This window comes from Ascidiella aspersa, chromosome 2, assembly GCF_963924565.1.
Source record: "Ascidiella aspersa chromosome 2, kaAscAspe10.2, whole genome shotgun sequence".
Lineage (NCBI taxonomy): Eukaryota > Metazoa > Chordata > Ascidiacea > Phlebobranchia > Ascidiidae > Ascidiella > Ascidiella aspersa.
The window spans coordinates 28,447,196-28,459,486 of NC_139448.1; the positions used below are offsets into that span (position 1 = coordinate 28,447,196).

The window sequence follows — 12,291 nt, forward strand, 5'->3', positions numbered from 1 at the left end:
GAAAATTTTACAACATTTTTGTTTTAAATGTAGCTTTAAGCACTTTTTAAACAATGTTGAACTCACTATTAGCTGGTTTACAATTTGCAGACGTAGTTTTGCAAAATTTTGTTCAAAGCAGTGTTGAACTATTAAAGGATCCGTATCTTTAAATTACTTGACTACACTGCAGAGCCTATTAAAACTCCCCAGCAAAATCTATTGAACTCAAAGGCGTAAAGGTAAACATTTTTTACTGAAAGGCCTCTTTTTCACAATTAGGCGACTTCAAGTTAACGGTAAAAAATAAGAAAGGTCGATTCGTAGAGAGCTTTCTTGGCGCACCAAACGTCCGTAGCATTCTGTGAATCGTTCCAACAGAGCGAGGCAAAATCACCGCAGTAGTTGGCATTCGAGTTGATGCCGGTCGATCCAATGCAAGCGTGTTGAGGATGACTGAGTTTGTTCACTTTAACACCGGGACACAACGCGAACAAGTTTCCGCTGATGTCCACCACTCGAAACTGCAATAAAGCCCGGTAAAAAATCATTACATTCAGTACCAAAAACTTTCAAACCTGCTGTAAAAATCTTATCGGCTGCTGTACTAGAAATTCGAATAATTTATTAAGAGTAGTTTTTTAGATTCGTCACATACGTCATAAAAGTTTGGCAAAGTTAATTATTATAATATATTAAAATTTGAACATACACTTTTTAAGATGAGTAAACTAACCAGGCTTACGTTTGTGAAATATGAAAAAAAAACTACTTTTACTGCCATATCTGGGTAGTATTTAACTACTTGAATAGACTGAAAACACATCCATATATTCTTGCATTTTTTATAATTTAAAATATATTTGTTGCTTTTGTGGCGTATAGACAGATAGGTCAACAAAACTACATTTAGAATAATGTCGCTGTAGAAAAGAAACAACACTTTACTTTCAAAACTAAAAAATGTAGTAAAACTAAGTATCTGTGTGAGAATTGATCACAGCGGTTTACTTATACCTGGATATAACATGGTTCCACTTTGTCCTGCACGTTTTTTCCCAACTGCCAAACAAACAATGAAGAGTTACCGTGATCCATGTGGACTTCCGGACTTGGTCCGTTGTCCCCTGGAAACGTGTAACTCCCGGTCAATTTGTAATGGTCGCGAAAAAGTCGGAATAGATTTCCGCCGTAGAGTTTCAGAAAACCGTCGCGAGTGTAGTACCGCAGGTGGGCGCTGTTCTGCCACATGCTAACGTCGACGTCGTTCGGAACTTGCCAGATCATCACGTTTTCGGCTGTGATACCTGAATACCCTAAAATAAAATAAAAGGGTAAAGCATTTAGTAGGTTTAAACCTATCAACCAACACCAAGTTTGTAGAGCTGGCAAATGTATTTTTTTTTATTCCAACGTTTCGACGTCCTATACAGGTCGTCTTCATCAGGGTAAATAACACTGAATGCGACCATGAACATCAAGGTAAATAACACTGAATGCGACTAGTACAGTGCACGATAAACAAAGGAAAAAAGAAAAAGGAAAAAAAGAATGGAACGCAAGCAACGCAAACACCGTTGTTATTAACCAACACGTTTGCAAGTCAGCTTGAATAATTAAGAAAATAGTTGTTGGCTGAAATTTACCTGTACCGGTATATTTAATTGTTATTATTTTACAAAAATCTGCTTTGCTGTTCAAGGCTTTCCAGTCAGCATGCCTCAATCAAGCCCTTTTAAACGGCTGACGACTTTCAATTTTTAAACTTTGTTCTAAAGCAAGCAAGCAAGTACGCTTATATAGGTGTATTTGATTTTAAGTTACTTATTTAATTTAATTTACGACAAAAACACCATAAAATGAATTTTTAAACGCGGTAGGCATTTTTATAGCAATTGTAGTCGACATAGCCTTCAGCTGAATGACGTGATGAATAAATGGTTGGGCACGCCTGTCTTAAAAAAGAAGTTTAATCCGAATAAATTATTTACTGCACTACAGGGCGTTAAAAACATTTTAAATGTATTGCTAATATTTCAAAAGTTTCAAATCGTTATTTTTAATTTAAATCGTTACACTGCAGGGATCCAGTTATCGCTTATGACTTTACCGGAATTTTTGTAGTCGTCATTCGTCGCAGACGCAACCTTTCCCAACGTAATCGTATTCGACCAGGCGGCGCCACCTCGCGGATAATTGTTGCCCTGATCGCTGGACCATCTATCGCCAGTCGTACAGCGTCCAGTAGAAGTCGGGTTGTTGTCGTGGACCGATGCGACCAGAGTCCAGCCGCCTCCGTCCGTGGTCATGTCGCAATAGGTCTGGTATGACGCGCCGTCCGGGTCCTTTAAGCTGTAGATGCCGCTGCGCAGCTCTTCAATACTCGGAAAGTACCTTACGTCCTTACAAGACGTCAAATCACCTATGAGGAGCACAGTAATACTGATTTAGTTGTGGAACAGGCGTTAGCCTAGTTTTTTTAAGTAGTTTTTTGAGTGTGAGTATATATCCATTAGTGAAATTAGTGTAGACGTAGAATGGCACTTACTTCGTAAAAGATCAAGCTTTCCTCGTATATTCTGTGAATTAAAAAAAATCAGGGGTTTCCAAGTGATATGCTATAAGAAAATGCTTATACATTAATTACATTTGAAAAACGTTGAAAGTAGATTTACCATAAGCGATGTACTAATTTTCATATTCTACCAGATTTATCTTTATACGTCAAATGCAACGTTACCTTTTATAAAATTATACAAATTTATACGGAAATTATATAGTTACACTTTTGGTACTACTAGCCGATAAAAACTTACAAAGTAGTACAGTACTCCAATAGTTCCGTAGGATATAAGACTGGCCAAAATGGCGATTATTCTTGAAACTGAACAACCCTTTTTGTTAGATTCTTTGACAAAAATGCATCAGTCAAAAATTTAGGACAAATTGATACAAGCTTAGTAGGCTACTTTTGCAGGCCATTTTTTATTTATGTTTGGACTGTTTATGTTTATTTGTTATCAATTTTTTTTAATTTACTTAAATTCGCTTTTCATTTTTTAGAACTTTGTGATGTTTTCTGGGAAATTTGTTTTTAATTAGTAAGTTACTGGTTTTACAAAAAATGTAAGTAAGTTAACAACCTTAGAAATAATTTTTTAAATCAATGTTATGCAAGGGCTATAACAACTTGTTGCAAAGTTTAGTTTTCAGGTTTTTCATACCTTTTTCACCTTCTTCAACCTCGGCGCTATTTCTTCGTGACGATTGGGCTGTAAAATATTTTCGAAGATGTAAAAAATGTAACTACAACATACAGGTATACAACCACTGTTATTTTTCAACACATCATTTCCAAAGAATTAAAGAAGTAGTGTTTTGTACAGTAGTATAAAGTAAAGGAACAGTTCACACTATTAAAGACTGAAAACAAGTAAAAAATAGTCTGTTAGTCCAAAGTTTTGTAAAAAGTGCCACATGGTTCTTTACAAATGCAATATAGCTCTGCCAAAACGCATTAAATAGACATCATTATATTTTGCAAATCTGTCACTAACATCTGCTTTACGCTGTACAAACAGCAAACACTGTGAGTAAATATTAAATAAAAAGCACATAAGACTCACAAAACTCAATTTCTGGTTTCGCTTGCTTGTTCTTCTCTTCGTCACCTGAACAAAAATGTTCGCTAATAGTTCATTTTTTTTCTGTTTATTTTCAAGCAAAAAACAGAATTAGTTCAAATAATACCACCTTCCTTTTTGGTTTTCACGTCCTTTGCAAACTTGCTAAATGCACCTGAAATATCTAGAATAAAAATAAAATTAGATAAAATGAACTCCAATATATATATATATATATATATGTTTAGTTTATAGCAGGCCTTATTTATTTTATTTGGTTTACTAAAACTTTTTTGACTATATCGACCATTCGTTATACTTAAGAGACCGTATATTCTAATCATAATAGCCTACAATCCGAAACGATCCACTTGTTTGTCGATTTTCTGTTTAGGCACTATATTTTTGCATAGGGTCGACTGCTTATAATACATATGGTTATCTAGATTCTAGACAAAATGTTATAAAACTTATGTTCTCTAACCTGGGTCGCCGCTTTGCAATTCCTTCACCAAAGTTGTGGAAGCTTTCACCACTTTAACAACTTTAAAGGCTGAAATGTAAATAATTAAAGTTTAGGCCTACGCATAAAAACGTTTGCTTGCTAATGAATTGTTTTTTTGTAATTTGTTGTGCGAAACAGTGCTTGTTCTAACATATTGTGTTTGTAAGTACAGATTTTTTGTCGTATTCTAAAGTTTTTCACTGAGACTATTCGTCATGGCTACTACGCATGAATTAGCCGGAGCACTGCACAGGCCTCTCTAATTCGTAGAAATATATATAAGGCATACCTCTAGAAAAATTCCTTCAAGTAAAAATCGATTCAGTTTTTCGCTTAGCACAAACATTTATTTTTACCACTGTAGGCTCGATCGGTCAAAGCATATCGGATTTAAATCAGGGCAATTGCAGCACACTTAACATTTTCTAGTTTTTTAACCGCCAACAAAATGTTTTGAGGCACATGCGGAATGCTTCTGTTTTGATTATTTGGTTTATTTTTAGACCAATTCGAACAGTAAAAAGTACGATTTTGTACACTATGAAAATTAGACTGTAGTTTTGGTCAAATATGCTTAGTTATTGTTGTTTTATTTAATGTCACACCATGACATAATCTTAAGAATTATATTACAGTATAATGCCAACAAGCTATGAAGTATAATGCCAACAAGCTATGAATACGATCATGTGTTTCCGCCAAATATTCTAAAATTTACACCGCATTGGAATTTTCATTTACCCGACTCTTTGCTTGGAAGTTTTTCCGAAAATTGCTTTAAGCGTCGAACCTTTGGTGAAACTGCAAAATAAAATTAATTTTATTCTCATTTTAATTTATTAGGCTACCAAGGAAATGCTGGTAAAGCATACAATTCCTACACCAAAATTTATCGATGATTAGGACAAACGTAATTTAGTTAACGTGACATAACGAGTAATGATGAATTGAGCAAATGTCTTACCTGGTTTAGTTGCAGCATCTTTTTCTTCCGTAACACCGGTGGTACCAGCATCATCCATGCCTTTGGAATCTACACCAATACAATAAAAACTGCTATAATGCGTATTTAAAATGTCTGTACAGCATAAGCCGGTGTTTATAGTTATACTGTAGAATTAAATCACAAATTAAAATCTTTCCACGAAGAACGATTTTTTTCGGGTATATACGAGTTTCTAGCCTTGCAATATATCACGCAGGACCAATACCGCTTAACTCTCAAAAATCAAAATGAAAATGTATTGTAATTATTTAAAATATCTGTTTCAGTTCATACCTTGAGATTAGTTTATATAGTTTTATTTTTTACCTTCTTTTTTTGTTTTAACTTCTTTAGCAAACTTGCTGAATGCGCCTGATAAATCTAAAAAACAATATTCATTAAGGTTAGCTATTCGTAACATTTAAAACACAAATCGGACATCAAGCAGCAAAAAAAGATTTTAAGCAGCAAACATTAGGCCCGAATAGCCCATATAAGGATGGAGTCTGTATTATAGCTTTTATATAATCGATCTATTCTGTTCGTACAAGTACATTTTCCGTAAACAAGGAGTCGCTACAGGCGCTTACTTTTATAATTTTAGTAGTTTCCGGTAGTAATTGCTTTCAGATTAGGCTATTTATTTTTCAAGGGAGTTAGCTTCAGCCAAGAGCCTCAATAAATTACCTTAATTGACAGTGCACGATTTAAAATGAATTATGCGAAATTACGTTTTTCTTAAACAGAAATTGCTACTTAAAATGAATATTATTTAATATTTTATTTTTCCAACCTGGGTCACCACTCTTCAGTTCCTTCACCAAAGTTGTTGAAGCTTTAACCACTTGAACAACCTTAAAGGCTGCAATGTAAATAAAACAATTTGAAATGCATTTTACTAGAGCGCTTAACAAACTATGTTCCAGACTGGATTTTAGTTGACAATTCTTGCAAATTTGAATAAGCACAGTATGTCCGCTCTCACGCCATTTTAAGATCAATTATGTTACAAGTAAACATAATCGTTTTAACCTGTGTCCTTAATAATTGTGGCCTGAGAATTAAAACCACACAACAAAAACATAGGATGCCAACTTTACCCGACTCTTTGCTTGGAAGTTTTTCCGGAAATTGTTTGAAGCGTCCCACTTTATGTAAAACAAAACAAAACAAAACGTGAAAAAGGAAAAATTGGCAATCAAAAAATGATTTATGTTTCAGTCTCCTAACAAATCCTATCTCAGCGTACCGGTATAGCCAACTTGACACGAGGGAAATATAATAGGCGAATTAAATGTACCAAAATGTGATTTACTGTTTATATAATTTTTACCTGCTTTCTTTGCAGCATTTGTATTTTGCGTGACATCTGTAGTGTCGGCATTCATTTGTTTGTAGTTTTACTAAAATATGTTTTTAGTTTAAATGTATACCTTATTTTAATATATGTCTTAAATTTAACATCAACGAGAAAACAGCAGTGTTTTTGAGAAAATTTGATTGTCAAACTATATACTCTTATTTGAACATATTTAATTTAATTTACTGTGTTTAAATGAAAAGCGATTAACAGATTATTATTAAATATAGGAAAGCGGCTATGTTCACGGATAATGACGCAATTTACTTCACACGAATACCTTTTTGAAATCTACCAACCTGCACATATAACTTACTTCTTTTTTAATAAAGTTTTCTACATGGTTATCAAATCGCCTATCGTATTAATTATACCCCATGTAGTATTTTTTATTTAAATTTTTTTCGTCTATGTAAAAATCCTTTTCATTTGAAATAACACAGCTAAGAAAATCCTGCCCAACAGTAGTATTATTCAGACATCACTCGAAATAAATAAAAATATCTAAACCTGTTAAAGGCGACAGCGATTTATTTAAAAGTTTCAAAAAAACCCTGAAAGCTACAAACTTTGTGACAACGATCTGTTACTTGAAAATAAAAAAATAAACTTACTAAAGGTATAAATATTCTAAAGGTCCTTGAAATTTTATACCATTTATCGACGTTTCTCAAAATCAAAACAAAATCATTATGATTGAGGTTTTAAAGTCGCTATAAGAACTTTTTCGTCATCAATGAATCAATTTTCTGACGTTGTAATCTAGGGCATATTTCAGTCAAACATATCACTCGACCGGAAATACAAATGACCCGCCAATAACGTTATGTATCATCATGACGTTTTTTTGTTAATAACAATCTTCACCTAGAGAAATAAATTTGTCTCGCTTTCACTATTTTTAAGCATTTTCTGATTCTGGGATTTAAGAAATGCCGAGCTTGCAGGTCGAGTAAATGATATCTTCAGGGTTCTTACAAAACGCGAAATAATACCGTTTATAAATTGAAGATATTAAACGTTGGTTAACGTAATTTATTGTTACGTTTTTAAACGTGGTGTTTTTTCTATGGATTTCGTTCAATGACTTGACAATTCACTAAAACTGTTGTGATTGCAAGAAGGCCATTATAGGTAAAAACGTTTTATATTTTTTATCTCGGTTTCGTGATTAATATCGCCTAATGGGCAAAAAAATTATATAACTTATAAACATATACCTGGATACAAAAAGGAAGATTGCTAAAAAAAATTAAACATAAAAAGTTGGTTGTTTTATGTTTGTTTCAATAAATTACTTTGATGCCTTATTTTGATTCCATCACCATCTATCTATACTTCTACGTTTCATTTATTTCCACAATAAATTATCAAAATACGCATATTTAATATTGCCAAGATATGACCCGTCCGGTTATAAACAAATATTGAACTTTCTTTCACCGTGAAACTTAACAGTCTTAAAAAATCTTACAAATAACAAGATTTTAAAAACGAAACATATAGGAACCGTTTTATTATCTTAAAATATAAAAGTGATTGCCTTAAGCGCTTTTATAAACCATTTAACGCCCAAATCTAATGCATGGGAGAAACAACAGAAATCATATGAAGTATTACTAAAAAGCAAATATTTACAAAGTGTTACGAAAAACTCTGTTGTGAGCAAATAAACTTTAGAGAGTTGTAACTTGTAAATAGTAACCACAACTCATTTAAATCTTATTTTGGTTTGCTTTCCTAAGCACCCTAGAAATTTTGAATCTCTTATTTTACATTAAATTATACACCGAGCAAGAATCATTTTTATTAGAAAAACACACAAAGAATGACTATTCATACAAGTAGCCAACTTATAATTATATATGCCAGAGTGTTCAATTACACTCCGTTTTGGAGTTCAAAACTCCAAAAATGCGAAATCAAAGGTTGCCGAAAACGTGTAAAGCTACTAATTGTACGTAATCATTAAAATATTAGCCAGGACACATATTACGGTACGTATAACTTTATGGAAACGTTAGGAAGAAAGTATATAGCTATGCATATAGGTAATTAGATTTAATACCATTATAATATAAAATAAATTCGTTAAAGATATAACTATTTTAGGCTTTGATGATTTCCCTGGATAGACTTGTTCAAAAGCGCTTGCCGCTCAGTCGAAATATCCTCAATTTTTTTTAATTTTTCCTCAGCATCCAATCGCTTGTTGTTTGGCCGAAGAAAACAAGACAAAACAAGCATGAGTAGAAAGCAGGTGGTTTGGAAAAGAAAAATTCCCGTCACCGAGGTCGTTTCGAAAAACAGCCTTCCCAGCTCTGAAGTCACGAGAGATTCAAGAAAATTAATACCTGAAAATAAACTCGCGACGAAGGCCTCTTTCATTGGATAAGTAACCTGGGTAACTGCTTCCAAGACCGGAATCTGAATTATTCGAACCGAAAATCCAATTATAAAGTTGCAAGCATAAATACAAGCAATGCTGTCCAAGTAATAACCAAGCAAGACGATTAAAGTAAACAAGATCAAAGCCAAGGCTCCTACTCTTATTTGAAGCACAGGTCGGTGGAATTTGTTTACTAACCAGCCACTAAACGCAGCTCCGGGTAAGCCCCCAACAGCTAAAACTACCACTCCCCAACTGCCTATGACGTCAGGATTTGCGTCGCTGCCGCTTTTGGCAAACATCTTACGAAATATTTGCGACATCATAAGGTACTGAGCCGGGTTGCTGTGGTCTGCTAGACCTCCAATGGTTGTAACAAGCAAAAAGCGCCAATTTGAAAATAGGGCCTTTAGCTCGCCCCAGTAACTGACAGATTCAATCGAACCTTTGTCAATTTCGTCTTCATTTTGTCGGAGCTGAACCAAGGTCGGTGGGGTCGGCGGTCGATCAGTTAAGTAAAATATCATGAGAAGGAGAATAGCGAAAAGTAGAACAAGCGGTGTGCCGTAAATAATATAGGCGTATTTTCTATCGACGACCAGCCATTGGCCATCTGCTCGCCTGCTGTGATTTCCTGCATACGGCTGCTCCATGACTTGACTAGGCACGATGCATCCTGATATTACACCAATCGATCTGCCAAAAAATATCAGGGCGTATGCTGTTCCGAGTTCCTTGCTCGCAAACCAATAAACTGCAAACGCCGGTATTAACGAGAATGAAAGAGAGTTTCTAACACCCTGTATAAACTGCCCCAAGACTAGTAGAGGGAACAAGGTTCTACGAGAAAACGCTGCGAGCATGAAAGTATATGAAGTGATAAGCAGAGATGTACAGGCTATAATTAGGGCCCGTATTTTGACAAGACCAACGTACACCAACCACGCGACAAGCAAGGTAACTGCAACACTGCTCAGTCGATTTCCTATCGAAACCCAGTCCACTGCAACATACGACACTTTAAAATAATCCACATAGATGTTGCTGACTTGCGTTGAAAGCGTGTTGACATACGTTATCATAAAGTCCATTGTAGCAAGAGCTACAAGAAAAAGCCATCTACGTTTGTAAAGCTTCATAGAATCAACAAATTGCAATCTTGTAGAATTGACTTGCAGATTTCTCGCTTTGTGCAAACTTTCTTTTGATCTATTATGCTCTACAGTTTTTTTGTTTGTTTTTCTTCCAGGGCGCTAGTAAGAATATAAACAACACGGCGATTGACTAATAAACACTAGCAAAGACATAACATCCTTATATAATGTGTAGCATAAAGGCTCCATCAACCTTTTTTCTTGGCGCCAACCTTTATTGTTTACAAAATGTTGCCATATCCAGAACAAACAACGAAGGCATATTGAATAAATATAGGTGATTTAAATAGGTGGGTTATAGCTGTTTAATTTATAGTATCTGAATTACATTTGGTATTTTTAGATTTTCATAATCAGTGCTCTGCAACCGGTATGTTGCGAGACCATGCTAGGAGTGCAGTGGTGTAACCGGTACTTTGTTTTGCGTGTTTTTCGGAATATACTGTCCAAACGTCTGTGTGAATATTTATAGATACGTAAAACTAGTAATTTTGGCCGTCTGCAATCAAACTTTTCAAACAGTGTTACGTTTAATTGCTAAAATATTCTGTTAGTCAAAAACAAACTCAACTTTCGACCAAACGGTAGCCTACAACAAATGCTAAAAATTGTTCACCTTTAATCAAAAGCGAAAGGCTGAAACATTATACCTACGCTCAATACCTGTTTAATATATTCTTGATTGGTGTTCGGGAATACAATTTAAACATAAATTTACAAACAGTGTTTTTACGTTCAATTTATAAATGTCATTTAAAATCCATCGTGGGATTAGCCGAGGCAAGCCCTAGACTTTGAGTGGCCAAAATATTTTTAGAATGACTAAATAAAACTTAAACAAATACACAAGGCGTCAAAACCTTGGGCACACTAAATCATAAAGGTTTTATGCAATGAGGCAACGATTATATTCGGCAAAATATATATATTCAGTTCAAAATAAAGATATACAGAGTTGCTGTTGGGGTCAGACTTAGTAAAAGGTCGAAATGAAGGATTCAAATTTAATCGTTTTATACGTTGACGACTTTTCACAATTCAAAGAAAATATTGAATTCTGTGATGTAGCGTAAATAATTTTAATTCTAATTCTAAATATTGAGAAATTTTTAACATGACCAACTACATTGCATGAATTATATTTTCATTTGAGAGGCTGTCGTTAATGTTTTTTATTTGACGTCCTTATGTAAACCGCAATATTTTTAAATTGTATTTTATATTAAAAACAATCGATATACTCCGCAGCATCGTCTACAATTTGTTTTGCAATGCTTTTTTAGAAAGTTTAGTTCAGTGACCTGAACAGATAACAAAACAATTCGAATACTGTACAAATCGAAATGACTAAAACTAGGTCTTGACTTGTACAAATGACAACCTAAGGTAGCAGTACGGTACTTGAAGTGTTGTTTTATCACAACGACTTGACGACGATAAATGCCTATAGTCATTGAACAATCCAAATCGCTAAAGTGTTAGAGCTAGAATACACATTTAGACAATCTTCATAATATCGGTAGGGAACATTACAAGCTACTGAGTCTCTTCCATGTTGATTATTGGAATGTGCGAAGCAATTGAAATAAATTGACCCTAATTAAGCACATAAAGTGTCAAAAATAACTGAAAGTTCAGGAAATAACTGAACTTCCGTCTCTGAGATGAGTTGTGATAAATTGGCTGAATGCTTTTTAGGTGTCATGAAGTTAAACAAGCGTCGAAGGTATTTCCTTGCAGCGTTGGCTGTAATTGATCTTGTCGTGAGGTAAGTAAACGCACTTTAAAACCAAGCTAACAACATCTATATGTAAATTATTTCAAAGTACCGGTATCGCATGTTGCAGTCAACGTGTATGTGTTGCAGTCAACGTGTATGTCGGTTGTCTTAGTTACGGCTATAGGCATAACCTGTACTTTTCTGCTCATAACTTCCTTCGCTGTGATGCTCATTGAGTTTTCCTAATCTTATTTTATTTATTTTACTAGTTTGGGAAAAGTCTGACATGGTGTGAGGAACTTCCTGAATTCCCCCTTGATTCCGGCGTTTGCAGACCATTGGTTTGCCATCAAAGGACACCAAATAGCGGTACGCCGTAATATTGTTTTGCAGATCAACTGGTGAAATATCAGGATGCATCATTCCGAGTCAAGTAATTCAGTAGCCGTATGCAGGAAATTACACCACGCGAGCAGATGGCCGATGGCTGGTCCTCGATAGAAACGTCGCCTACAGCGAACCGCTCGTTTTACTTTGCGCTATTTTCCTGCTCATAACACCATACTTCATTGTGTG

General features: G+C 34.6%; 1 protein-coding gene across 1 annotated transcript; it reads right to left on the bottom strand.

Moving 5' to 3' along the window:
* Window positions 1-272: 272 nt before the first annotated feature.
* On the bottom strand, window positions 273-2,393 carry LOC146164700 (intelectin-1-like). Its single transcript, XM_083380796.1, has 3 exons — window positions 2,090-2,393; window positions 997-1,295; window positions 273-503 (listed from the first exon to the last, which is right to left on the bottom strand). Exons 1-3 carry the CDS (start codon window positions 2,286-2,288, stop codon window positions 273-275), a joined length of 729 nt encoding a protein of 242 aa, XP_083236922.1. The 5' UTR covers window positions 2,289-2,393.
* Window positions 2,394-12,291: the final 9,898 nt, after the last annotated feature.

What these genes read in the sequence shown, in the direction of transcription:
- LOC146164700 (XM_083380796.1), bottom strand. Translation starts at nt 2,288, where the DNA reads ATGACCACGGACGGAGGCGGCTGGACTCTGGTCGCATCGGTCCACGAC. An exon ending in TGACGACTACAAAAATTCCG is followed by an intron (nt 1,296 to 2,089) that starts GTAAAGTCATAA and finishes ATTTTATTTTAG; the next exon opens with GGTATTCAGGTATCACAGCC. An exon ending in TGGAACCATGTTATATCCAG is followed by an intron (nt 504 to 996) that starts GTATAAGTAAAC and finishes GCTTTATTGCAG; the next exon opens with TTTCGAGTGGTGGACATCAG.